This window comes from Larus michahellis, chromosome 5 (genome assembly GCF_964199755.1).
Source record: "Larus michahellis chromosome 5, bLarMic1.1, whole genome shotgun sequence".
In the NCBI taxonomy this organism is placed as follows: domain Eukaryota; kingdom Metazoa; phylum Chordata; class Aves; order Charadriiformes; family Laridae; genus Larus; species Larus michahellis.
The window spans coordinates 39,596,598-39,621,183 of record NC_133900.1 but is presented as its reverse complement, the minus strand read 5'-3'; the positions used below and the strand labels follow the sequence as shown (position 1 = coordinate 39,621,183).

Genomic DNA, 24,586 nt, shown 5'->3' with positions numbered 1-24,586 from the left:
TGATTTTTCAGTTAGGCAATGATGAAATTTCAGGAAGAAGCCTGAGGGTAATGAAGAAAGACTTCAGGGCCCTGGGACGGATGGTTAGGGGATCAGGAGCACAAGTAGTGTTTGCTTCTATCCCAACAGTTGCGAGGATTGATGAGAAGATTAATAGGAAATGCCAGCTGTTCAATGCCTGGCTCAGAGACTGGTGTCATCGGCAGGACTTTGGGTTCTTTGATTATGGGCTGCTTTTCAGGACGCCAGGCCTGCTGGCAACAGACGGCAAAAGCCTGTCTCAGAGGGGGAAAAGGGTTTTAGGGCAGGAGCTGGCGGGGCTCATTGACAGGGCTTTAAACTGGATTTGAAGGGGGATGGGGATAGATCCAAGCTTGCTAGCAAAAAGCCTGAAGGTGGCATGCTGGCACTAGACTTGGAAAAGATAGGGGGCGTAACCAGGCTCCTTAGGAATAAGTCTGGGGGTGGCAGAACTTCGGCTCCTGCCAGTAAAAAGGAGAACGGACCTATAGCCCAGCTGAAGTGCTTATACACTAATGCACGTAGCATGGGCAACAAACAGGAGGAGCTGGAAGCCATTGTGCAGCAGGATAATTATGATGTAGTCGCCATCACAGAAACGTGGTGGGATGACTCACATAGCTATAGTGCTGCCATGGATGCCTATAGGCTCTTCAGGAAGGATAGGCAAGCAAGGAGAGGCGGGGGTGTGGCCCTGTATGTTAAGGAGTGTTATGAATGCTTTGAACTTAATGATGGTGATAATGAGACTGACTGTTTATGGGTAAGAATCAGGGGCAGGGCCAACAAGGCGGATATCGGAGTAGGAGTCTGTTATAGACCGCCCAATCAGGATGAGGAGGCAGATGAAATATTCTATAAACAGCTGGGAGAAGTCTCAAGATCGCGAGCTGTTGTCCTCGTGGGGGACTTCAATTTGCCGGACATCTGCTGGGAATACAATACAGCAGGGAGGGAACAGTCTAGAAGGTTCCTGGAATGTACTGGGGATAACTTCCTGACACAGCTAGTGAGAGAGCCAACTAGGGAAGGTGCTCTGCTGGATCTGTTGTTTGTAAACAGGGAAGGTCTTGTGGGGGATGTGAAGGTTGGAGGCTGTCTCGGGAACAGTGACCATGAAATGATAAGAGTTTTCGATTCTGCGAGAAGCAAGGAGAGGGGTCAGCAGAACTGCTACCTTGGACTTCCAGAGGGCGGACTTTGGGCTTTTCAGGAGCCTGGTTGACAAAGTCCCCTGGGAGGCAGTCCTCCAGGGCAGAGGAGCCCAGGAAGCCTGGATGATTTTCAAGAAGGAAGTCTTAAAGGCGCAGGAGCAGGCTGTCCCCATGTGCCAGAAGACAAGCCGTCGGGGAAAAAGACCGGCCTGGCTAAACAGGGAGCTAGTGTTGCAACTTAGGGAAAAAAAAGAGGATCTATGGCCTCCGGAAGGAAGGGCAGGCCACTCAAGAGGACTACAAAGAGGTAGTGAAGCTATGTAGGGAAAAAATCAGGAGGGCCAAAGCCCAGCTAGAATTAAACCTAACTTCTGTTGTCAAGGTCAACAAAAAAAGTTTCTATAAATATATTAGCAATAAGAAGACGACTAAGGATTATCTCTGTCCTCTAGTAGATGGGGCCGGCAACATAGTGACCAAGGATGAGGAAAAGGCTGAGGTACTTAATGAAGTCTTTGCCTCAGTCTTCAGCAGTAGGACCAGTTGTTCCCTGAGTACCCAGACCCCTGAGCTAGAAGACAGGGATGGGGAGCAGAATGAAGCCCCTGTAATCCAAAGGGAAACGGTGAGGGACCTGCTTCAGCACCTGGAGGTGCACAAATCTATGGGGCCGGATGGGATCCACCCAAGGGTATTGAAAGAGCTGGCGGAAGTGCTCACCAGGCCACTTTGCATCATTTATGCGCAGTCCTGGACAACCGGGGAGGTCCCAGCTGACTGGAGGTTAGCAAATGTGACACCCATCCACAAGAAGGGCCGGAAGGAGGATCCGGGGAACTACAGGCCAGTCAGTCTGACCTCGGTGCCTGGGAAGGTCATGGAACAGATCCTCCTCAGTGCCATTACACGGCACATGCAGGAGAACAGGGTGATCAAGCCCAGTCAGCACGGGTTTGTGAAGGGCAGGTCATGCCTATCAAACCTGATCTCCTTCTATGATAAGGTGACCCACTTAGTGGATGAGGGAAAAGCTGTGCATGTTATCTACTTGGATTTTTGCAAAGCTTTTGACACCGTTTCCCACAGCATTCTCCTGGAGAAACTGGCTGCTCATGGCCTGGACAGGTGTACTCTTCGCTGGGTAAAAAACTGGCTGGATGGCCGTGCCCAGAGAGTGGTGGTAAATGGAGTTAAATCCAGTTGGTGTCCGGTCACAAGTGGTGTCCCCCAGGGCTCGGTGCTGGGGCCGGTTCTCTTTAATATCTTTATCAATGATCTGGATGAAGGGATCGAATGCACCCTCAGTAAGTTCGCAGATGACACTAAGCTGGGCGGGCGTGTTGATCTGCTTGAGGGTAGGTTGGCTCTGCAGAGGGATCTCGACAGGCTGGACCGATGGGCTGAGACCAATGGTATGAGGTTCAACAAGGCCAAATGCCGGGTCCTGCACTTGGGTCACAACAACCCCATGCAGTGCTACAGGACTGGGGCAGAGTGGCTTGAAAGCAGCCCAGCAGAAAAGGACCTGGGGGTGTTGGTGGACAGCCGGCTGAATATGAGCCAGCAGTGTGCCCAAGTGGCCAAGAAGGCCAACAGCATCCTGGCCTGTATCAGGAATAGTGTGGTGAGCCGGACTAGGGAAGTGATCATCCCCCTGTACTTGGCACTGGTGAGGCCCCACCTCGAGTACTGCGTTCAGTTTTGGGCCCCTCGCTACAAGAGGGACATTGAGGTGTTGGAGTGTGTCCAGAGAAGGGCTACAAAGCTGGTGAGGGGTCTGGAGGACAAGCCTTATGAGGAACGACTCAGGGAGCTGGGGTTGTTTAGCCTGGAGAAGAAAAGGCTGAGGGGAGACCTTATCACCCTCTACAACCACCTGAAAGGAAGGTGTAGAGAGATGGGGGCTGACCTCTTCTCCCTGGTGACAAGTGATAGGACGAGAGGAAACGGGTTCAAGTTATGTCAGGGGAGGTTTAGATTGGATATTAGGAGACATTTTTTCACTGAAAGGGTTATTAAACATTGGAATAGGCTGCCCAGGGAGGTGGTGGATTCACCATCCCTGGAGGTGTTTAAAAAAAGGGTAGATGGGGCACTTAGGGACATGGTTTAGAAGTGGCTTTTGTCAGGGTAGGTTAATGGTTGGACTTGATGATCTTAAAGGTCCCTTCCAACCTCAGCAATTCTATGATTCTAATTCTAAGTTAAAAAGGCAAAACACGTAAAATGTACTGTGACTTCGAACAAAAAGATGAATTTGTTTCAAAAGGTGCAAAGTATAAAATAAATCTTGAGGTTCTTCTTCCGAATATTTTGTATACCGATGACAGTTGGGTGATACATTTGATAGAAAAAGAACTTAGCTTTGGGGGTTTCATTGCTGCTGTTTTATTTACTTTTAAAGAGAGCAGCGAAACAATTCTGACCTGAACCATGGTTTGTTTTAATACTTGTTTGATATGACACTGCTTATTAGACTGTTTCAGATTAACTTGTATGTTTCTCTTAGCATTTTCACTGGCTAACTTTGCTTTTTCAAGGTGCTGGGTACTGCAGATCCCATTCTCTCTCTGTGATACATAGGCAATTTAGGGGCTTAAAAGTCACTAGCATGATCCCAGATTTGCAGTAAGTCAGCATTGTGTTTAGACTCATGTTTATTCTCAACATCATGTTGCCAGGCTTTAGTACCATTAAAACCATCTCCAGTTCTGGTCTCCTCATCCAGAGCATAGCTTCTCACCCTTCTTTCTGGCATGGATAGCATGCACCCATGATACATAGCTCCATATAGCATTACAGGGGAAACAAACAGTAAAGTGCATACGTTAAAACAGGTTAGGAATTAACAAGTGTGTTATGTAGTCCCTTAAAAGTAAATGCTGTGGAAAGCTGCCCCCATGGTGTGTTTACCCAAATTAATCCTGGCTAAAAGGGGCTTCTTGCTTCCTCCAGGTGTGAATTCTCTCTGTTTGTGCTCCAAACAGACTAAAAGCCATGTAGCTGTGCTGTTGTGGTACTAAGCTCACACTGAGAACCTCTGCTTCTCAGCAGGCTTTTTTGGTTTAGCTTGGATTTAGTGCTTTGGTAATGTGGACACATACCAGTGGCAGCATAGATGGTACAACACAGCATAGATTATAGAGTCTTACCATATTCACGTTTGCTGGAAGGGATTTCCCAGAAAGAGTCATTAACACAGTGTTTTAATCAAGTTTTTGAAGAGGGATGCTGTTACATAGTCCTTATCTTGATCACACTGCTCTAATTTGACACACATTTGGAATCAACAAAACTAACATTCAGTGCACATTTGAATGACTGATTCAGAGATGGTAATTATAGTAAATAAACCTACAGTTATGGAAGAGATCTTTTGCCTAAGGTTAGTTCAATATCACTCTGCCAGCTTGGCCAGTGTGCTAGTACAGAACTTGCACATTACAACTAATTCACAAGATAAACAGACTTCACTGACTTATGTTTTTAGCCAGAGGCTGAAAAAACAAACCAACCAACCAACCTCAAGACACAGCAACCTTCAGAAGTTGCTACAGTTGAGAACAATTGGAAGGGATTAGGGGTGTTAGCGTTAACTCCCCCTCTTTCCCCCCCCAAAAAAGCCCATGGTGTTTTTTAGTACAGGAAAAAAAAAAAAAGAACACCTTCAACAACAACAACAAAAAAGCAGCCATGAATAACCACCTCCCTCCCTGGTAAGTTCTGCTCAAAAGAATGCGGTAGTGGAAAGAATACGAAAGCGTTCCTTACATTAGTGTTACACAATTTTAAATGATCCAGTGAAGATTCAGCCCTATACATATTACCCGTGCACTCGTTCAAGCAGAAAACTGCCATTCAACATTACAACCAACTGCAGTTATTTTACTGTATTATGTGCCTAGTGGGTTTATCTGGGTTGTTGGGGGAGGAGGCTGGATATGGTAAGGTCATGTTGAAAATCTAAGTTCATAAAGTTAGTTAATTTAAATTATCTGTGGATTGTCACATGACTCACTTCCTGCTAAGCAGCTGAACTGCTCATTAAGGATACCAGATTTTGCTCCAACATCAATTCCAACTTCCTGGAAGCTCTCGAAGAAAGCTCTTTGCTCGCCTGCTCTCACACAATGGAACTTGGCTTCTACAACAAAGCAGTTCTCTAAACACCGACAAGAAAACAATCCATCTGAGAGCAACTGCCACTTACACCTCGAGGCTATGATAACCTTCTACTGCTGCTTGCTGTTGCAAAGTTCTCCAGCACAAGCTACTGTAACAACAGATCTGCCTCTGGAGATACTACAGCTACCCTGGCACACAAATGCAATTGCAGAGCAAAGCTACACCAATACCGCAGTTGCAACATAATATTAATTTCTGTCTTACAGTTATCCAAGCCATTATTTATGTTAACATTAGAAAGATGGGAGCAGTTTTAAATACAATTTAATTTTATCTATATGCAATTCCTATTTAGACTTCAGGCAGAGAAGATGAAGCAAATCTTAAATTGATTGTGGCTTACAATCAGTGATTTGTTATTTGTGCAAACAAACAGCACCAGCGCACAACACCTCACCTCAAACCAGGCCTCAGATGCCCATTACGCTTCTCCAGTAAAACTGAAATAAGGCAACGGAAGGTGAAGCACAACCACATAATAGTGGGCTTGTCACTATGGCCCCACCTACTTCTGCAAAGTTAATTGTGAACTCCTTAGATCAACTTTTGTCGTAAGACACCTTCTTTAAGAAGATCTCCTTGTGCTGTACTTTAGGCTTACTTTACATTGCTTGCTTAAATATCTGTGCAGATGCTCTCCTTCCCTCCTTTCTGGAAGAAGGCTTATCTTTATCTACAAAGAGATGAGTAATTTGTCATAGTTGTAGAGAGAGAATCAGTCAGGCTGCAGTATCAAGTCGATAAGATTATCAGCTAAGTTGAAGATGTTGATCTCCTTTCCCAGAAACTTTACATGACCACTATTTCCTATCAGAGCTCCATTTATTAGTTCAAGGCAGATAAAGCATCACTAAGCACAGTGTCATCCTATTTGCCACCAGTTACCCTCCTGAACAAGTTACTTCTCTAAGTCGGCAAACAACTCAACACCACCACCATTTGCCAGCTTCCGTGCCTCAGAACAGCACAAAACCAATGCATTACAAAATGAGATGAAGGACTTTAAGTTGGAGACCTTCCTTCCAATCCATTTATATTCTGTTCATGATCATCTGCAGGTACAGTATTTGTACGGTGTAATTATCAAACTGAATATCGTATTTATTTTGCTTCAATTGTATATGATTCAAAAGCTTGCCATTTCTGAGAACATTTTCCCTCACAGTGCCTGAGGGCCCAGCCTGATAACTACAAATTTTCAAGGTGGCTGGGCATTTAAAACCAATGAGTAAATCCTGGGGATTACACCACTTGAATTCCACTGATTTAATTAACTCCCAAATATAAGGCATGATCGGAGAAATGTCAGGCACTAAGTGCATTAAATTTACTTCTTTCTAGGTGACTAAGCGCTGGTATGGGACCCTTCCTTTGGATTCTATACTTAAAGGTTTGAATTTGCCCTGAATCTACAAGATAAAGAATCAGTTATTATTTAGCAAGTGCTTCTCTTTGATTAATTTGCACAATTCTTCATACAGTCTTATCCTGTCATTTCATTTAATGACTCCTCCCTCTAGCCTACTTCCAATCTTATCCATTGTCAGCTCAGCTACCTTAGGAAAAAACAACCATCATCCTCTATGCGTATACGTGTGTGTATTTATGTTTGTCAGTTTTTTTTCCTTCTGTCCATGATTCTTCCAGCACACCTGCAAGATCCCAAATTGTGGGTCCAATGGCAAATTTCATCCAAATCTGAAGGATGGAGAGGAATCTCAAGAATATTGAAGCACGCTAACGCCCCACAACCACCACCACCCTGTGATCTGGCAGTGGTGTAGTGACAGACGCACATGTAGATAATACAAGGTGAAGTCCACTCAAGATATGCTCCTTGATACAACCGTTCCACCATTTCTGATCCTCTATGTATGTCTTCTCCCTCCAGCTGCCCCTCTTTTTTATTTTCTTATCCTACAAAAATCATCCAAGGATGGACTTGCAAACACCAATACTTTTAAAAATCATATATGAAACATATATCATATTTCCATATATGATATGGAAAAGACAGCAAGTTTCTGATAAATTCCGTGAACGGTGGTAGCAGGCAAACACAAGAGTACTGGGGAAAACAGTGTTGCCCTCAATCAGGGCTGTCACAGCTCCGTCCCCCCCATCCCTTGTCAGTCATTCTCCTCTCCTCCCCTGCACCAGCTCTGGTGTTCACATGAGCGTTTCAGGGAGTACATCCACTGAAAACCAGCACTGGTAAAACGAAGGCTTAAGACCGGCACAAACAAGCACCTATTTCAGTATGTAGAACCACCATGTTTTACTACTTTATAATCTATGCCATAGATATGACAGCCTGCAAAATGCCCCATGGCAGGAAAAGCTCCAGCTGGAACCTGTAATCAACCTACGAGATGCAAATTCACAGCAAAACAAGCTTTGTTCCTTATAGCTCTCTCAGTTTCCCACCATCAGAAAATCCACCGGGTGAGCCTTATGTTTTGCCTCCTTAATAGTTCCTCTATCCTATTCAAATCCTATTTTAATGGTCACACACAATTTTGGCTTATCACTTCTTGTTCTTTAATCTACTTCTGCCAAACAATAATAAATATTTCTCTACAAATCTGTGTATTTTTCAACAGAATAAAACACTATGCGATATGTGAAAGATGTTACAACTGCATGAAACATTTTGGAAAATGTTTTGGAGTAAAAAAGCATGACAATCCTCTGACTAGTGGAAATCTAAAAAGCATTAGTAACTTAAAACCCATCAGGTGACACTTCTTTCTTTGAAACTTCACTGAGTTCCAAAATACAGTCTCTCTTGCTCACCAGCTTACAGTTTTTGACTCTAAATGGTTTGTCCCTTATATTTCCAGTGACCGAATTTGCTCAACCAAAAGGTTATTGATCTATTTACTACATATTCTATGGAATGACAAATATATCATATTTACATATAAAAAACAGTCAGAGAAGTGTACTTCTCAAGCATTATTTTTTTTAAATGATGGAACTAGACAAATCTGACATCCAAGGCTTCATACTCAGCAGTTCTTACAATACAGTTGAGTAGAAGTACAAAATAAGTACAATCTTTGTTTACAGGCATCAATTATACGATCTAAATTATTCTATCTATGTCCTCTGAATACAGCAGATAAACTGTCTTCTGCAATATTGTTCTTAAAAAATGAGGACTGCAGTAAATTGTTAGAACTAGGACATTTCTGGAAGTATCTTCCAACACACTTAGGAGATCAGTCATAATATTTACATATACTCAAGCACTTTAAAATCTCAAGTTGTATTAACCAGCTGTCATCTTAGTGTCAAACTCCGGTCATCTTAATGTGAAATAAGGGTCAGTACATGATTTCAGCTATTAGTAAAACATTTCTTAGCTACTGAACCTCTATTAAACTATAAATGCCAGTTTCCCCCCCACAGCAGGGCTCTTCTTGAGCCTCTTCTACACTGCATTTTATTCAGAATAAAGTATCTGAATTAAAGACAACAAGCTTATTTTTTCCAGGAGACCATACATGCATAAAACCAAACCAACTTGCTAGGTGCTGTTAAAAAAACCAGTCTATTATCAACTTTCAAAGTATTGAGAAATAAACAGAAAGCATACTTTTACCAACTGAAAGTTTAACAAACTCAGGTGTTAATTGTAAAATAAAGATAAAGAGATCAGATTAGGCATGCTTGTCTCTTTTTTTTTTTTTTTTTTTTTTTTTTTAATAGCTGTGTCCCTTTAAGCCCATCAGAAGACCATAATCCAAATGAAAACTGATAAAGTGTCCGAACAGGCAAACTAAATACCATGCTCAACAGAAGTTTACAGTAAAAGCCTTCCATTCCAAACAGAAAATAAACAACAAATCACTCTCTCATGTATGGCATGTCTATATACAGTAACTTCAAAATATTCAGCTGCAATTTTAATAATATTTCAGAGAATTTATGTGCAAGTACGCTCATGTGCTCCACTGATCCTCAACAAAAACAATGGGAACTAAAAATGCATTAGAAAAAACGTCAGGGAATAGCTATGAAAATCTCAGTCTTTCAGTCTTGATTATGGAAGCTTTTTAAAAGATTCCACCTTCCTAAACTTCTCTTTTGCAGGTCTTACTGCTTGTCTATATTGCAGAGCACAAACACATGCATGCTTCCGCCCATTCCAACATTTAGGTAGTATTCCTTTATCTTTTCTTTCTGACACAGAGGGTGAGATTTCACAAGAAACATGGAAATTCAAATCAGCACAACACCCTGAGATGGTTGTACTTCTACTGATTTTCAGAAGATCCATCATAAATAAGGTGGTGGTGGGGAATCAGCACTCTCAAAATGATCACAAATTGTGCAGTGCTCTCCTTCTACAAGGCCTAAGTTTTATTACCCTTTACGTATACAAATACACAAAAAATGTATGATATAAAAAAGTTTTGAAATAATCAAGCTGCAAAATGAGTCGAAAGTTAAGAAATACTGACATTAAAACTTTAAGTTCACTAGAAGAAATAAAAAGCACGTCTCTGACACTCAAGGCATAACATTCTAAGTTTTAAGTCTCTGCTGTGAAGCATTAGGAAGATCACTCCTCAACAAAATTGTTGTAATATGCTTTTTAATCACAGGAAGAAAAATAATTTCTTTTTGTCTCACTGTTGTTCCCCACAAAGTCTGAAAAACCATAACTGAAGAGTCCTTCATGAAGTTTATCAGGCAAATAGCTCAAAAAATTTTGACTTAAGTGATTTAAATTTCGCCTAAGTGAAAGCCACCAAAACTAGGCTTTTAGTACTGGCTATTAAAGAAATTAATACCTCTTTTACCTACAATTTATAATTCTCGTATTATGATACTGTAACTAAAATAATACTGCCTACCAAATGTAGCTCAGGGCTCTACAAGTAGTGACTAGTAGGCTGAAACAGCCCGACGAAACACTAAGAGCTCCAATAAACACAAGTATATCTTAAAGCCTAGGCTTGGTGCTGCCTCCCTCTCCAATATACGAGTACTTAGGACTCCCCAATCTTATTCTGAACCATCAAATCTCCTTTCTCTATCCCTCTTCTCCTCCACTCCCCATTGCTAAATTTTAGCCAGGCTGGTCCCCTTAAATATTGGTAAAGTCCCTCTCCAGCACGTCTTACAGGGAAAGCAGAACCAAGGACTCCGATTCCAATTCTTTTGTGGTTATGCTTCTTTCCACTATCTCAGGAAACCATCTATAAAGCAGACAGACTACTTTCCAATGTTACTAGACCTTAGAAAGCGTAGTTGATGGTGTTTACACAGCTTGCTAGCAATTCTTGGATGAAAGGTGCTATGCATGGAAATTATTATCTGTACCACTGTCCACACATCGAGTAACAAACATCAAACTGCTATTGAGGTGAAAGAAGAATACAGTTAAAAAACAATACTCCACAACCACTAGACACAGTCCAAGCAGAAGAGCAAAAATTTTCCTTTCCCCCCTCCCTTTTCCCCTTTTTGTCTGGTACAGACGGAATAATTGTTCTCTGTTTCTCAAAGGTCACTCTCTAGACGTCCAAAAAATTAATGGACTGAAGTGTTTCATTTCAGGTGACATCATCCTACTAAGCGACAGCTCCTTTCTCCTTGCTGCTGGTTATGAAGGATTTATAATTTGCTCCTGTTTTTCCTCAGTTTTTCATTAAAAGAATATACAAAATAAGAAAGGTTATTTGCAACCATTGCCATAGCCACTACCTCTTGTCCTGGAAGAGAACTAACACAGGAGAGATGGGGGGAACATGACCAAGCTGGCAAACCTTGAAACACAGGACTTTGTTGCTTAAAGGGTGCCTGCGTTGTCATCAGGAAAAGCCACACATGCTTAAAACCTCACTTGGTGTGCATCCCCACAGCCGCCACCATTTTGGCAGAACAGAGCCACACAAGGTTACAACATACATAGACCCATGTGGGATGTGCAAAACCGCATCTGATAGGCATGCTCCATCCACGTGAGAGACAGCAGCCACAGCTATTTTTGCTCAACGCCCAGTGAGAAAAAGCGGTGCAGCACTGTATGAAAAGGGACCTCAGGTGCTCACTGCCCAGAACACTCACTCAGGGTATGAGAGGTTCGAGTTTGGGGTGGCTCTCTGCCTGTGGACACTCCAGTCCTCCGTAAGAGTGACTAAACTCCCATGAGGCATGCTCCGCTTCTCGCTGAAGCTGTTACACTTCGGAGCATAGTAATCATTTGTAAAAATGGCCCAGTGAAACAGAGGGGGAGGAAAAAGCCAAGGGAGAAGGGGGTGGGAAATGAACATCAGGTGCTGTGACTAGAGAATTCACCTGGGACAAGAACGATAATCTTGGTTCTGGCTTCTGTTCCCAAGATCACTTACACATCTAGCCAACATGAGTTTTAAGCCTCATCTATGGAGCTGTGTTGTAAGACGATTAAGCAGCGGGCATTTCTTGTTCTGCTCTTCACAGCAAGTTCTGACAGCCTACACCACTGTCACAAACTAAGCATCATCAAGCTGATTCAGTTACTAGTACACCACTAGTTATTGTTTGGCACTATTGCACAATTTTTCTTTTTTTGTTTTGTTGGCTAAGTCTCACTGAAGAAAATAAGAAAAGAAAAAAGACTCTTCATGACCACTGCCTTGAAAGTATTCCACATCAACATGCAGCCTACTAAACATTTAGATCCCAAATCCGACCCTTCTCTGCGTACAGAGAGTTTATCTGTGTAGGTAATATGGAAATCTACAACACAACAGCAACTGAAAGCAGTGTCTGTATGATGCAGTCTCAATGGGCCTTCAACAAATTAAAAAAATTACTATTTATGGGGTTGTTCAAGCACTCGGAAGCATGTCAGTAAACAGCTCTGATACCCTCTGACACTAGTAATTTACATCACAGAGGCCAAAAACCTTATTGCAGTCCTGTACCTGGCAAGCAAAAGTGCTGTTTATCACCGGATGACCCAGATGATTCCAGAAATATGCTCTTTCCCGTTGCTGCTCATTAGCAGTGGTTCTATGAATTGAAACTTTTTTTTTTTTGAGAAAAAAAAAATGCTACAGGATGTTCTAAAAAGTTTAAGCTGTTCCTTTAGGAAACAAAACCAACAACCCCACCATCCTCCACACAGACAGACCAACGTGATTCTCCACAGGAATGCATCTGTTTCATCACAGAGAGTCCTGATAACATGACCTAAAAGCTCGCCAGCCACCTTAAGACACATATTCTGATAACTCAATTTCAATACTAGACATACTCCACCCAACCCAGGTGGCACAGATTTTTAGCTTTTTTTCATTCTGTGAAGACCTGGTGAAAGGAAAAAACTGAAATCTTCATAAACCTAGCAATTTCAGACTCCAAACGAGGTTATATACACAGCAGCTGCTTTATGAAAGAGGCAGCACAGATGAAGAATTTGGAGAGACAAGTATACATTCATTAGCTTCGGATCTTAAAAATAAGTAATTGTTTTAAAATCCATCCAGCTCTCCTTTGTTCAAAAATATATTTGCTAGGAAACTGTCTATACATATGTAAAATAAAGAATAAGCATAGATCTTTACTTTCACGCATGTTACATAGTCTACTTGAACAATGAAAAAGGAGAAACTACTTCAATTATGAATCCTTAACTAACTATAGAAATGATAGTTTGGTTCAACTGTGAAAATACCATCTTTCATTCATTAGAAAAAACAGTCTTTAGATGCAACTTACATCTATGGTAAATACTGACCTAGTAACCAGCCTTGAGAATTGCAAAAATCTTTAAAAACTATCATAATGAATAGTCCTGATTAGTTTTACACGATCACATTCTATCTTCGGGGGGGGGAAGATGACCATGCACTGACCCTGCCTCTATAAACACAATTTAAAAAAAAAAAAACAAAACAAACAAACCCAACTGACCCCGCATTAACTGTATCTCTGCTACCAATATAAAGACTACAGCACAGAATGTGCACACTTCCATATAGTTTGGAACCCACTGAAAATAAAATGTTTATTAATTCCCTAGCTGCAAGGCAATACCCACCCACCCCTCCATTTATCAGGATTCTAGATTTGCTATGGAAGTTGAGAAATTCAGATTAAACTCATGTAATTTTCATTTTGAAGATCTGTTTAAGTCTTCAATATAGTCTTCCACAAGGTACGTAGAAGCCATTGCAAAATATCTCAGGTCTAGGCCACAAAATAAGCTGTCCAAGTTTTAAATGGATAATAAGAGTGGGACAAGTGTCCATAATGTAAGCAGCAAATCATAATATATGCATGTGCTAATTACAACTGAGATGAATACAGTGGTGACACTTAAGTGACCTTGAAGGAGAACAGAAGAAAAAAAAGGCGTGCTCAAAATAATTAAACAATAAGTCCTCCTAGAAAGTGAAGATAATCCAGTGACGTTTACAAAGAACAAATGCGAAGTTTTTTTTGAACAAACATTTTGTAAACAATAGAATCATAAATAATTTCACACTGGGTGACCCTTATGCAGATACTTAATATATATGCTCAAAACTAAGATGGTATAATTAAATTCCAGTATTTTGACTTTACCTCACACGTCAATTAAAAAATAAATCTTGCAATAGCTGCAGTACACCACAAATTCATACAAAATCCAATGATAAAGACACATTAATTTGAGGTTAAACAGAACTTTTATTTTATCATTTTGCTGATGTCTGCAGGTCCCATTTGTACACCAAACATAAATACTTTTAAAAAAATTACAATTTCACTATGCACAGCGCAATGAAACTGAACACGACTCAGTATTTAGGGACCAGTCATGCTCAGGAAAAAAAATAAAAATAAACGTAACTTTAAAATTCTTAGAAGATGCTGTGAATACTTACCCATGCCAGTTCCAGCTGGTGCAATCTCTCTGGAGAAGATTTCTACAGCTTCCTTTTGCTTATGGTGTACAGCAAGCCAAATAACAGCTTCCCGAGGACCCTGCTTCAAAAACGTAGAAATTAGACTAGCTTAGATGCGGAACATCAGTTAAAGTTTACCTCATTGAAAAACAACTGTAGCTCTGCATTCAAGTTAAATCTAATGGAAACATTTAGTGCTCGCTCACTGCTACAGTTTTCATTCCGTGACACTTCATCCAGCATCACTGTAATTTTCTGTTAACATTTCATTGTCTTTTTTTATTCTGCTACCATGAAATCAACTATTGGGTATTTCGGAGCAGTAGGACACTGTGCTGCTTCTCCAGCATTCTTAAATAATTAAGTATTATAACTAATAATACTTTATAAGAAACTAAATACTTGGTTTCACTCTCAGTGGAACTGGCAAACAAACTTTCTTCTTATTTTAAGTGCACTGAGAATACTTTGGGGTCAAGTTAGAGAGCCAGGTTTACTTCTCTTCGCATCAAGAGGTAATCAGATCTGCTCAGGGAAAAGAATTCAAACCTAATCCTTGGGAGTTAAATGGGAGAATAGAATTTGTAAAAGCCACCGTGTTTCCAGAGAAAAGAGCGGACACTCCTCTAAAGGTAAACCCAGTCAATACTCTGCTCCCTACTCTACAGTCAACTAACACACCCGCCCTTGCAGATAAGGACTCTCTCTCACTTAAGATTTTATTTCTGTAAAAATCTCTTTTCTGCCACTGGAAGATCTACCTTTGGAATCAATACACTCTGGCAAAAGCCTTAGAGGGAACATTAGGTCCCAATGAGGGCAAAGACTGTATTTATTTGAAAATTTGCATCCACCAGTAAGAACCACCTTTAGTCTACCGTTGTATATCTAAAAATGTGAAATCTGCTCAAAATACAAGTCTGTCCCTAAGTATCTCTTGTTTCAAAGCACAGGCACAACCATTTCCATCATACGTATAAAATGGAACTGCACAAGGTCTCAAAATCTACCGGTCAGGAATTTCTCACACAGCACTACTCCACCCATGGAGTTCTGCAGCAAGGTATTTCTTCCCTCTGGCACTCAGCTCTCTGGAAGTCAGCTTTTTTTGTTAATGAACATAAAGTAAGTTTCTTTGGTAACCTTACAGGAAATTCTTTCCTTACTTAATCAATGTAAAATTTAAAAAAAGGAAGAGTTTGACTACAAGATACTAGGGGATTTCTTCCCGTGTTTATGTCCTTTTTTACATCAACAGGAAAGGATAAATTTAATGAAAGCATGAAAAATATAAAAAAGTTTGGGTTTTTGGAGTTTTTTTTGTTATTCTACAGAGCTCAGAGGACTTCATAATAAAGGACTTCTCTAAAAATGCCCTGCCCAAAGAATTCTTAAAGATTTAGTAGCTGTTGGACTAAAAATGTAGAAAAGCAAAGGAAAATTGAACATATAGCTACCTAGGATACTGAAGAGGATGTTTTCCTGGAAGAAAGGAACAACTGTATTTTGGAAGATCCAAGCCCTTCAGAAGCTATGCCAGACGTTTGCTATACCAGGAAATGAATATACATGACTAAATAACCCATTTTTAGTTTATTCCAACTTTTTTCCTTACATACAGTAATTTCTGAAGCATTTAATAGATTCTCAATTATGCATAAAATTAGAAGAATATTTTAAAATAACATTTTTCCTCCTAGTGGAGCACTTTTAAGCTTTTTGTTAAAATCTGGTTATTTCTTTACAAATACAGAAACCAGTGACATTTCTGAAAGCATCAGAGGTTAAATACTCAGCAGACAGGAAGGATACAGATGCTGCTAGAATTCAACAGCCCCAACTTCAAAACAGGGGCTGAGGAGTGGAGCACAAGGGACAGAGTTTTTTGTTCAGATCTAAAGAATGGAGCCACTCCCCCCTCTAGGCCACAGAACAGCATGATCCTACACAGCACCAAATTTTTCACGACTTAACAGTGAAAAAACAGCAGAACCTTTCTTCATGCTAACATCATCTTTCCTCTAACAGATAAGAACAGGAGAGAAAAGATGAACACCTTGAAGTTGTTATTATATGCAGGCAGTTGTTAGCTGAACTGAATTAAAGCTGTGATCAAACAAAACCATGTCTCATCCTTCTTGATGTTTGTTCACTACCTGGAGTTGAATGGGTGTCCCTGATTTCAAGAACCAGAAGTCATGTCAAAAAGAACTCTAAAATTGCTTGAAGCAATTGTTAATTTACACAGCTGGCAGTGAAAAATGCTAGACTACTATGCCTAACAAAATATAAAATTTACTCATTAGAATTCTAGTAAACTTAACAATATCATAAGAAAACAAACTGTCTTTTCCAAACCTCCCAAATTTTAAGACTTCACTAAACATTTTACGCTTAAAATTTTTTTCCTCTTCAAAATAATCTGAGAAGCTACATGCTGTATCTGAACTCCTAAACTGCCTGTCTTCGAACACGTTCTAACTCCTAGTATTACTTACTTCAATTGCCCACATTTCTGTAAAGCTGCGTACTTTGAAAACATTACATAAACCACCAAATTGAATATTAACTTTTGAAATACTGATATTGTATATTAGTATCATTTTCCTGTGTGTATACACTACATTTTTCCCAAAAGCAATACTGCTGAACACACCAACAATTGAAAATCTCAAGTCAATTTCAGGAATTTAAGTAACTTCAGCAATGTAGGAACATGGATGTATTTCCTAGCAGCAGCTGCTGAAATTGTGTTTATAATAAGTATTGTAATACGCTGCACCAAGCATTCTGGTTACTGTAAGAGTATCCCAAAGAGACCGTTATGTTAACGGACTACTAAATCCTCTATTCCAACTCAAATATACAACAAAACCCCAACACAAACAAGCTCACTTACGTCAGCTTACACCAAGGGAGGAAAACTTCCTGACTTCCTAGCTGGTGATCAGCTAAAACCCAGTCTTGTTTTAGTATGTTTAAACCTAAGTCCTAAATATTCATGAAGTTGAAGGATGAATTTTCTCTACTTCCTATTCTAGTGGCATATCTACATAGAGGTACTCTGAGATAACACAGGGGTAAATATAATTGCTTTCATCTTTCTTAAGTACCCCTATGTAGACATACTCCCAGGGAGACACACACAGTTCATTTCTCAGCGTCTAAGCTCCCAGCCTGGAAAATACCTACCACAATATTATCATACATTGGAAATCCTGCAAACTTGATTCACATTTTTATTAGTATATCTCAATACTCACGTAGGCAAAGCCTAAAATAAAAGTTTAAGAGCCAAGGTAGGAGATGTTATGTTATTCCACCAGATCATGTTTCACTGAAAGTGTAGAAATTTCCTTCAATGAATACAGAAACAGATGTCCTGATTAAGGTAATATAAATAAGAAACCAATAAGTTTTCCAATTTAAAAAAGTTTTACTAGATTAGTGTCAAAAAATTGCTACACAGAAAATATGCAGCCATGCCACAACAAATGCATTTTTTTTTTAAAACATTCAGTGTTCTCAAAGCTACCAAGAGATTCATTAAATTACTACAAATAACAATTAATAGGAAATACCCTTGAAGAAAACATACTTATGCATCCACATCTGCTTCCTGGTTCTAAAGTGCACAATGTCTTCAATATTCCATTTAAGTTCTAGGTTTACTTCCTTGCCCACAGATGCAAGATACAGTGGTCTATGAAAATAATTAGCTGAATTCTGTTGAGTGGTGAACCCAGTATTAAAACTGGATATATAGACTATTTTAAAGTCATTTATCTTAAGAGCACCACAATTAAAACAAAAAAAATAGCAAAACAAAAGTTATACTTCACCAAGTCTCAACAAGGTGGTGTAAACTGGTTAACAAAGGGTTAGTAGAAAACTAGCAGACACAGCACATACAGTTTTTATACAGCAAACTCTTAATACCTGATGTAGTATTAATAGATACCTTTCACAAGAAGCACATCCAGTATTTCTAAACCGTGACCTCACTGACGCTGTGACACTGTCATAACCCTTTTTCCTTCCCAACAGAAACCCACAGAGCAGGTGATATTATGAATTAAACACCACTAGGGTTACTCAGTGCTGATTCAGGTCCCTTTCTTACTCATGCTGGGCTCCTGCTGACAAAGCAAGCTACCAGAGTGGCAAGCAACAACCACATAAACCGGCAAGGAAGACTGAGAATGGAAAGGAGTCAAGCATTTCTTGATTTCTCAAGCATACTTTGTGTTGTCAAGAACAGTCAACACTCCACACAGCAGCTCGGACTACAGTATATGGGCCTACATAAGCCTGGGATATACAGTAAATTCACAGTTGCAAAGACTAACCTTCGCACACAGGGTGACAGACCTGTGTGAGCATTAGTCCAGCCACACCAGACATCTACAGGGAGCTCCAAATATTGTTCAACTTATCCTGTCTTGGTATTCATATACATATTTGCTTCTCCTCTTTAAATTTAGATGATAGAATCTTCAAAGCAGGAACTGTTTTCTTTGTGTGTGAATATACGGCCTAACATAACGTGTCTCTGGTTTTGAGCACTGTTCTTTGCAAGCCAAATAAACATATCTAATTTTCTGTACAGAAAGACGTGGCAGGAAAGAGCGTTTAAGAGACTACATTATTCCTACCTGAAGCCCCAGGAGGTAGATGTTTTCCTTAGGATTCTATGACTTTGTATTTTAAAGGGAAAAGAAAACCCCACTCCCTACCCCTTTTTCTCAAGCTACTACTGCTGCTTTCCAGAAGAAAACTCCTGCTGTTAGTTTCTTCTGAACTGCTGGAGGAACAAGGTGAAGGAGGAAGGCCACAGAGTGATTTCCTGTATTTCAGCCTCAGCTCTCACGTCTTATTTCAGGCATACACGGAAAGCACATACAATTGAGATAACGCTCCATTTACTTTTAGTGTAAGACCTGGGAGTTGAGGCTGGAAATACAGAAAATACTACCAATACTCAACTTTATTTGGAAAGTTTATTTAATGTACTGTAATCAAGGCAAACAGAACAATAAGGAAGAAGAAACTGCTCTTTTTCAAATCATTATTCACTCCATACAATGAGACAGAAAACTTGCTATGTAACAATTTAATTAAAGAATGTATTACAATGCATAATCATAAGGAGCTGGTACAAACAGAACACGGACAAGTTCTACATCAGGAACATCTGTTCCTGTTGTTTCAAAATTTTGATTCTGCAATCTCAGTAACACACTTAACATTGCAGGGTTTATGGTCCTAAAAGGAAAAAGACCACCTTATAAAGCTGGTTCATCAGGAAGCAACTCTTGCTGCTGTGCAGAATTAAATTGAAGGTCAAGCACTAAAATGAACAGCTGCAGATAAAACTTGCCCAATTTCTAAGAACACTTAATATCTGTAGTATTCTCCACATCATGTTTTTGTTTCCTATACATACAAATTTTTGGCTATTTTAAGTATTGGCTCTCCTAAGATCAAACTCAGAGCTCAGTTTTGCCACGTGTACCTTGAGAGTTTTGCAAGATTGCCATTGACAAAGAAGAATTGGATGCTACTGTTTTGGAACAAACTAAACTGTCTAAATATTTAAAGTGCATGTAAGTAAGGACAAGACTTACAGTCTTTTTCCTTTGAAAAGGACTTTCATGGTCTAGATTGGGAAAACAGACCACATATATCACAGCTGCAGTGCCTATGGCCATCATTCATATTCTTACATATGAATTTATTCAGTCACAAAATACAACACAGAGTTACATAGCTGAAGATTGTCTCACAAGTACTCACAGGCAGTTTTAAAGTTGCACAGGCAACAATAATTCTGCCATTTTCTGACTCTGCGACCGTTATGATGTTGTCTTTTAGAGTTACATCTAATGCAATTTAAGTCTACATCATAACAACTTCTATGAAGAAGATATTTCTTTAGATGAACAACATTAGAACAGACTACAACAACATTTTTGTAAGATTTCCTATCAGTGCTTCTGGAAGACCCAATACTGCAGAGACCCTGTCAGCGTTAATTTTGTACACTAAGTAGTGATACTGAATTCTTTGCAAGATGATGGGATGAAATTCCCAAGATGATAACAATCCCTTTAAAGTTGTGGAAAAGATAACAATATGGAGAGATTAAAAGAGGTCAGTAAAAGTTTAAGAACACTCCACTGAATACTTACACCATCTATACTCCTTCTAGCATGAGGTCCATATGTATCTTCAGACCCTAAAACCTGTATGTTAACTGCACTGTAATCTTCATACCCAAGCTGACTGAAAATAAGACGAGTCCTGCAACAAATGATTATTTTTTTTATTAGTGAACTGCCTCAAAATGATTACCTGAAGTAGCCCTGTGTAGTCCACAGGAGTTAGCTCTGTCATGTAAACTGGACTATGAATACTTTACACTAAACAAATTATTATGAATATTACAAATTAAGCAATTACTGACAAGGAAGTTATGACCCTGAATTTACTCCCAGGTTTCAAATTGAGACTTTTGTTTATTCAAATTATTTGAAAGATGACAGGCAAGACAAATAAATGCATATCAGCTCTTGCTGTTATCTTTAAAACAAAGACAACTTGAAACGTAATTACAGTATATGCAGTCTTCCTGATGTTCATACTGGTAATTCAGTTCTTAACTCTGTTTCTGCCATAAGGCATTATGAACTACCAATACATACATAAACTACCTCATTACATCACAGGCATCAATGAAGAAAAATCAAACTGAACAAGGAACTTTTACTGAAACCTTTAAGGCATATATTTGAGATTAATGAACATGCTTCTCAAATGCCAAAAATGAATCAGTACCTAAAAAATGAATCAGTGTACAGGACTTAAATACAAAACGTAATTTTCTAATTATTGTAAAGAGATGAAGGTGGTCCATGTACCACAAATAAAGCCATCTTTATTTTCATGACCACACAAAGACAGATACTTGATTTAAGGTACCTAAACTTGCAAACTGTGTCTCCAATTTATTTTAAGTTACTTATCTACAAACATTACAGTTAGAGATACTTGAGTTCCAAATAGATTCTGTTGGTAATTTTTTTAGCCCTTTCATGTGTCTTGGTAACGCAACAGAGAACCATCAAAAATAAAGGGACACCAAAGACTGCTCCAAAGAGACTTCTCACACATACTGCCAAATCTCTCCTGCTTTCAAAAATGAATAAATAAAGGAGAAGCACGCAAGAAAAGAAGCGAAAGACCTATTACAAGCTGCCAAAGCTGCTTAATGTCTTAGGCTGCCAACAAATTTGACCCGTACAATTGAAGCTCCTTAAATTTGTGCACCTTATTCTGTACTTGTCGCCATTAGGCTACTGTGCAGAATTAAATTTAGAACAGACTGGAAGCTGGCTAGCTGAAAGATCATGTCCTTATGACATTCTCTTGCAACAGGAATTGGAGGAAGGACTGGAGTCAGAACTTCCTAATGAGATGTAGTTGCTGGTAGAGCGTTCTCTGACAGTGATCAGAATACCTTAAATCTTATCCTATATCTAGGTTGACGTACACAAATCTGAATTTCAAACATGCTGAATAAACAATTCCACACATTAATCTGTTTAAGATTGTGTTTGAGATCAAGAATATATTTATGGGCAATACTGTATGTTGTGATTTTTAATGCACAGAACAAGCCACAGCTGCTCCAGGCATGCCTCATGGGCTAGAGGCCACTTATCAAGCCAGTTAACCAGCCACTGCCTATCTCCCATGACCCCTCTCTTCTGAGGATTACTCAGGACAGCACAGTAAGCAGGCTGAATTAATTTTCTAGTGGTCACAGAGGCAGCAGCACCATAAGCTGTTTCAATCAGACAAAAGATTCACGAAGTCTGTCTGAAATAATGCTCAAGAGCAAAAATGAAAGAGAACATCTACCACTCTATTTCCAAAATAATCAACTAGCTTCCAAAAAGATTGCTTTTTGGAGACTTCTGAGTCCCTCAGTCTTTGTATTAAACAGCTCTTGAAGGGTTTTTTTCTTCATTGGTTTTCTCAGTAGCTCTTGGACACACATGCTTTAGCAATCACACCACTCTGAAGAAAGGGATTCTATAGCTTAATTACACATCCCATATCAGCCTGCTCTCATCTGCTATGTCTCTTGAGGGAAGGCACACAGCTCCTCCTTCGTCACAGTGCAGTACATGGGCAATAAGTCACTCTAAGGCCCCAGTAAACCTTGCATTTCTGACAGATGCCTATCCTAGTGTACTTGCTGCATAGGTCTATAATAAGATGGGAGGAAGCTGTATATAAAACAAGGCACAGAGAGATAGATCTCATAACCAGAAAGACTGAGGCTGTTGGAATAAATGTTCAGAGATTTACATGAGGATATGGTATTATATTTAAGAGGAATCCCTCCTCGCCCAAATGTACTGGCATGACAATATGACTGAAGGATTATCAAGGTGTTTTACAATTGTAAAATTGTTATAGCAAACAAAATCATTAGTCACATTTTACAAGGCACTAAGATAATTTTGTTTAAAACACAAACTTGGTAAACTGCCTACATTTCATAGCACGAAGATTTTTGATAAAAAGAAGTTCTGTGAAAATCAGTGAAAACTAGCTTCACATGGGTCTCTCTCTGGCACCTAATAAATTTCAATCTGAATCACACCTTTTCCCTCATTGATTTGGGTTTCCCTCTGCTATCCAGCCACCTATTTTCAACAATATTTGAGATCTTTCTCACTCTGTCAAATGTAGTTGAAGTGTAGTTAGATGTTGAAAACAGGTTTCCTACCCAGGCTACTTAAATCTTGAAAAGTCCTCCCAATTGGAAGATTATAATCTTCTAGGTTTCCTACAAGGTTATATGGTTGCCATCATGTGTCACAGTTCTATTTTCATCACCTCTGAAAAGAAAAAGCCAAAACCCTCTTCCAAGACTCAAATACTAACCTTTGCAGAATACTTTCCGCAGTACGTTTTCCTTTTTGTACTGCCTTTGGACCTCCCACTGGACAGACAGCAGTAGCTCTGAAGCCATCAAGGTAAGTAGCATTTACCTAATGAGAAAGGCATTATGAAATTATATGGGATTCAGTCCTGCTATGCTATAAATGCTCTCTGACAATCATTATTCATACATTAAGCAGAATAGCAAGAAACCATCATGATCACCACAAAAATTTACTCCACTATTTAAATTTCAAAATTCTACTGGAGGAAGGTTCAAATCTGCAGAACTGAAACTCTGACGCACTTCTCACTGTCATCCTTAAATTCTCCCTGTACTTATCTATTTTGGCACACAGGACACATTCTGACATTGAAAATCTGAATAATCTATCACAGTGAAATAGACCACATTTAAGTTTCCCAGGAGCATTACAGTAAGTGTGGAAAAATATTGCACATGCACGCATGAACACAAAAGAACATGCTGTACATTGCAAACATTTAGCTAATAAGCATTTTGCTAGACTTCCAGTGCTACAGCTGTTTAACAGAGCTCTAATACAGTGAAAGTAATGACCATAACGCATGGCTATAAGTGGTAGAAAAGCTTTAATAGATATATCTGAACTAAGGGTGATGATAATTTTCAACATTTGTTACCTAACAGAAAAACAAAAACAGAAATTGAAGAACCTGGTAAGACATTCAGTGTAACTCTACAACCAGAAATATTTTACCTGCAGTAAGTTTTCAAATACTTTACCCAACGTACTTTTAAATGCCCCCCAAAAAAACCAGTGTTTTAGATATTTATTTTGAGAAGCTATTTCACAGGTAATGTATTTCTCATTATTTTCCCTGAAATTTACCTTATATCTCACTTTCTTTTATCATTGTTTTACTAACTACACTCCACCTTTAATGCCGCAATTAAATAATTTTCCTCTACACTTACTGTAAAATTACTGAAAGACGTTACACATCCTTAAAATACTTCTAGCTTGTTATAATGCCCGTTCAGTCACTTCCTAGCCAAGTTGAACATACTAAGTTAATTTCCTAAAAATCACTTCTAAAACAGGTGTACAAAGCATATATCCATTTATCACGGACAGCCAGTTTCAAAAAATAGAAATATTTCCCAGGAAGTCTAAACCTACATATTTTAGAGTATCATTACATTATTTAATATAAAAAACATAAGATACATTAAAAAAATATTCCTAAAGACATACAATTCAAATGCCCTAATTAAGACATAATAATAAATAAATAAGAAATAAATTAAAACTTATTTTTATTTTACTGCTATATAAAAAACAAACTGTAATTCTGTTTGGTTTATTCCATTTCATTGTTCATCAACTGAAAAGCTCA

General features: G+C 39.2%; 1 protein-coding gene across 6 annotated transcripts in view; it reads right to left on the bottom strand.

Moving 5' to 3' along the window:
- The window catches only part of LOC141744233 (uncharacterized), a 68,730-nt gene that overhangs the window by 20,484 nt on the left and 23,660 nt on the right, over nucleotides 1–24,586 (bottom strand). For 4 of the 6 annotated variants that reach the window (XR_012587368.1, XM_074589726.1, XM_074589729.1 and 1 more), the window contains exons 11-13: nucleotides 23,210–23,316; nucleotides 20,443–20,554; nucleotides 14,231–14,333 (exon numbers count right to left, since the gene is read on the bottom strand). Coding sequence is in view for 4 of the 6 variants with exons in the window: in XM_074589726.1 (XP_074445827.1) it covers nucleotides 14,231–14,333; nucleotides 20,443–20,554; nucleotides 23,210–23,316 (322 nt within the window). In the remaining 2 variants the exon portion in view is untranslated. The remainder of the gene's footprint in view (nucleotides 1–14,230; nucleotides 14,334–20,442; nucleotides 20,555–23,209; nucleotides 23,317–24,586) is intronic. The other 2 variants (XR_012587369.1, XM_074589728.1) reach the window with 1 other exon arrangement.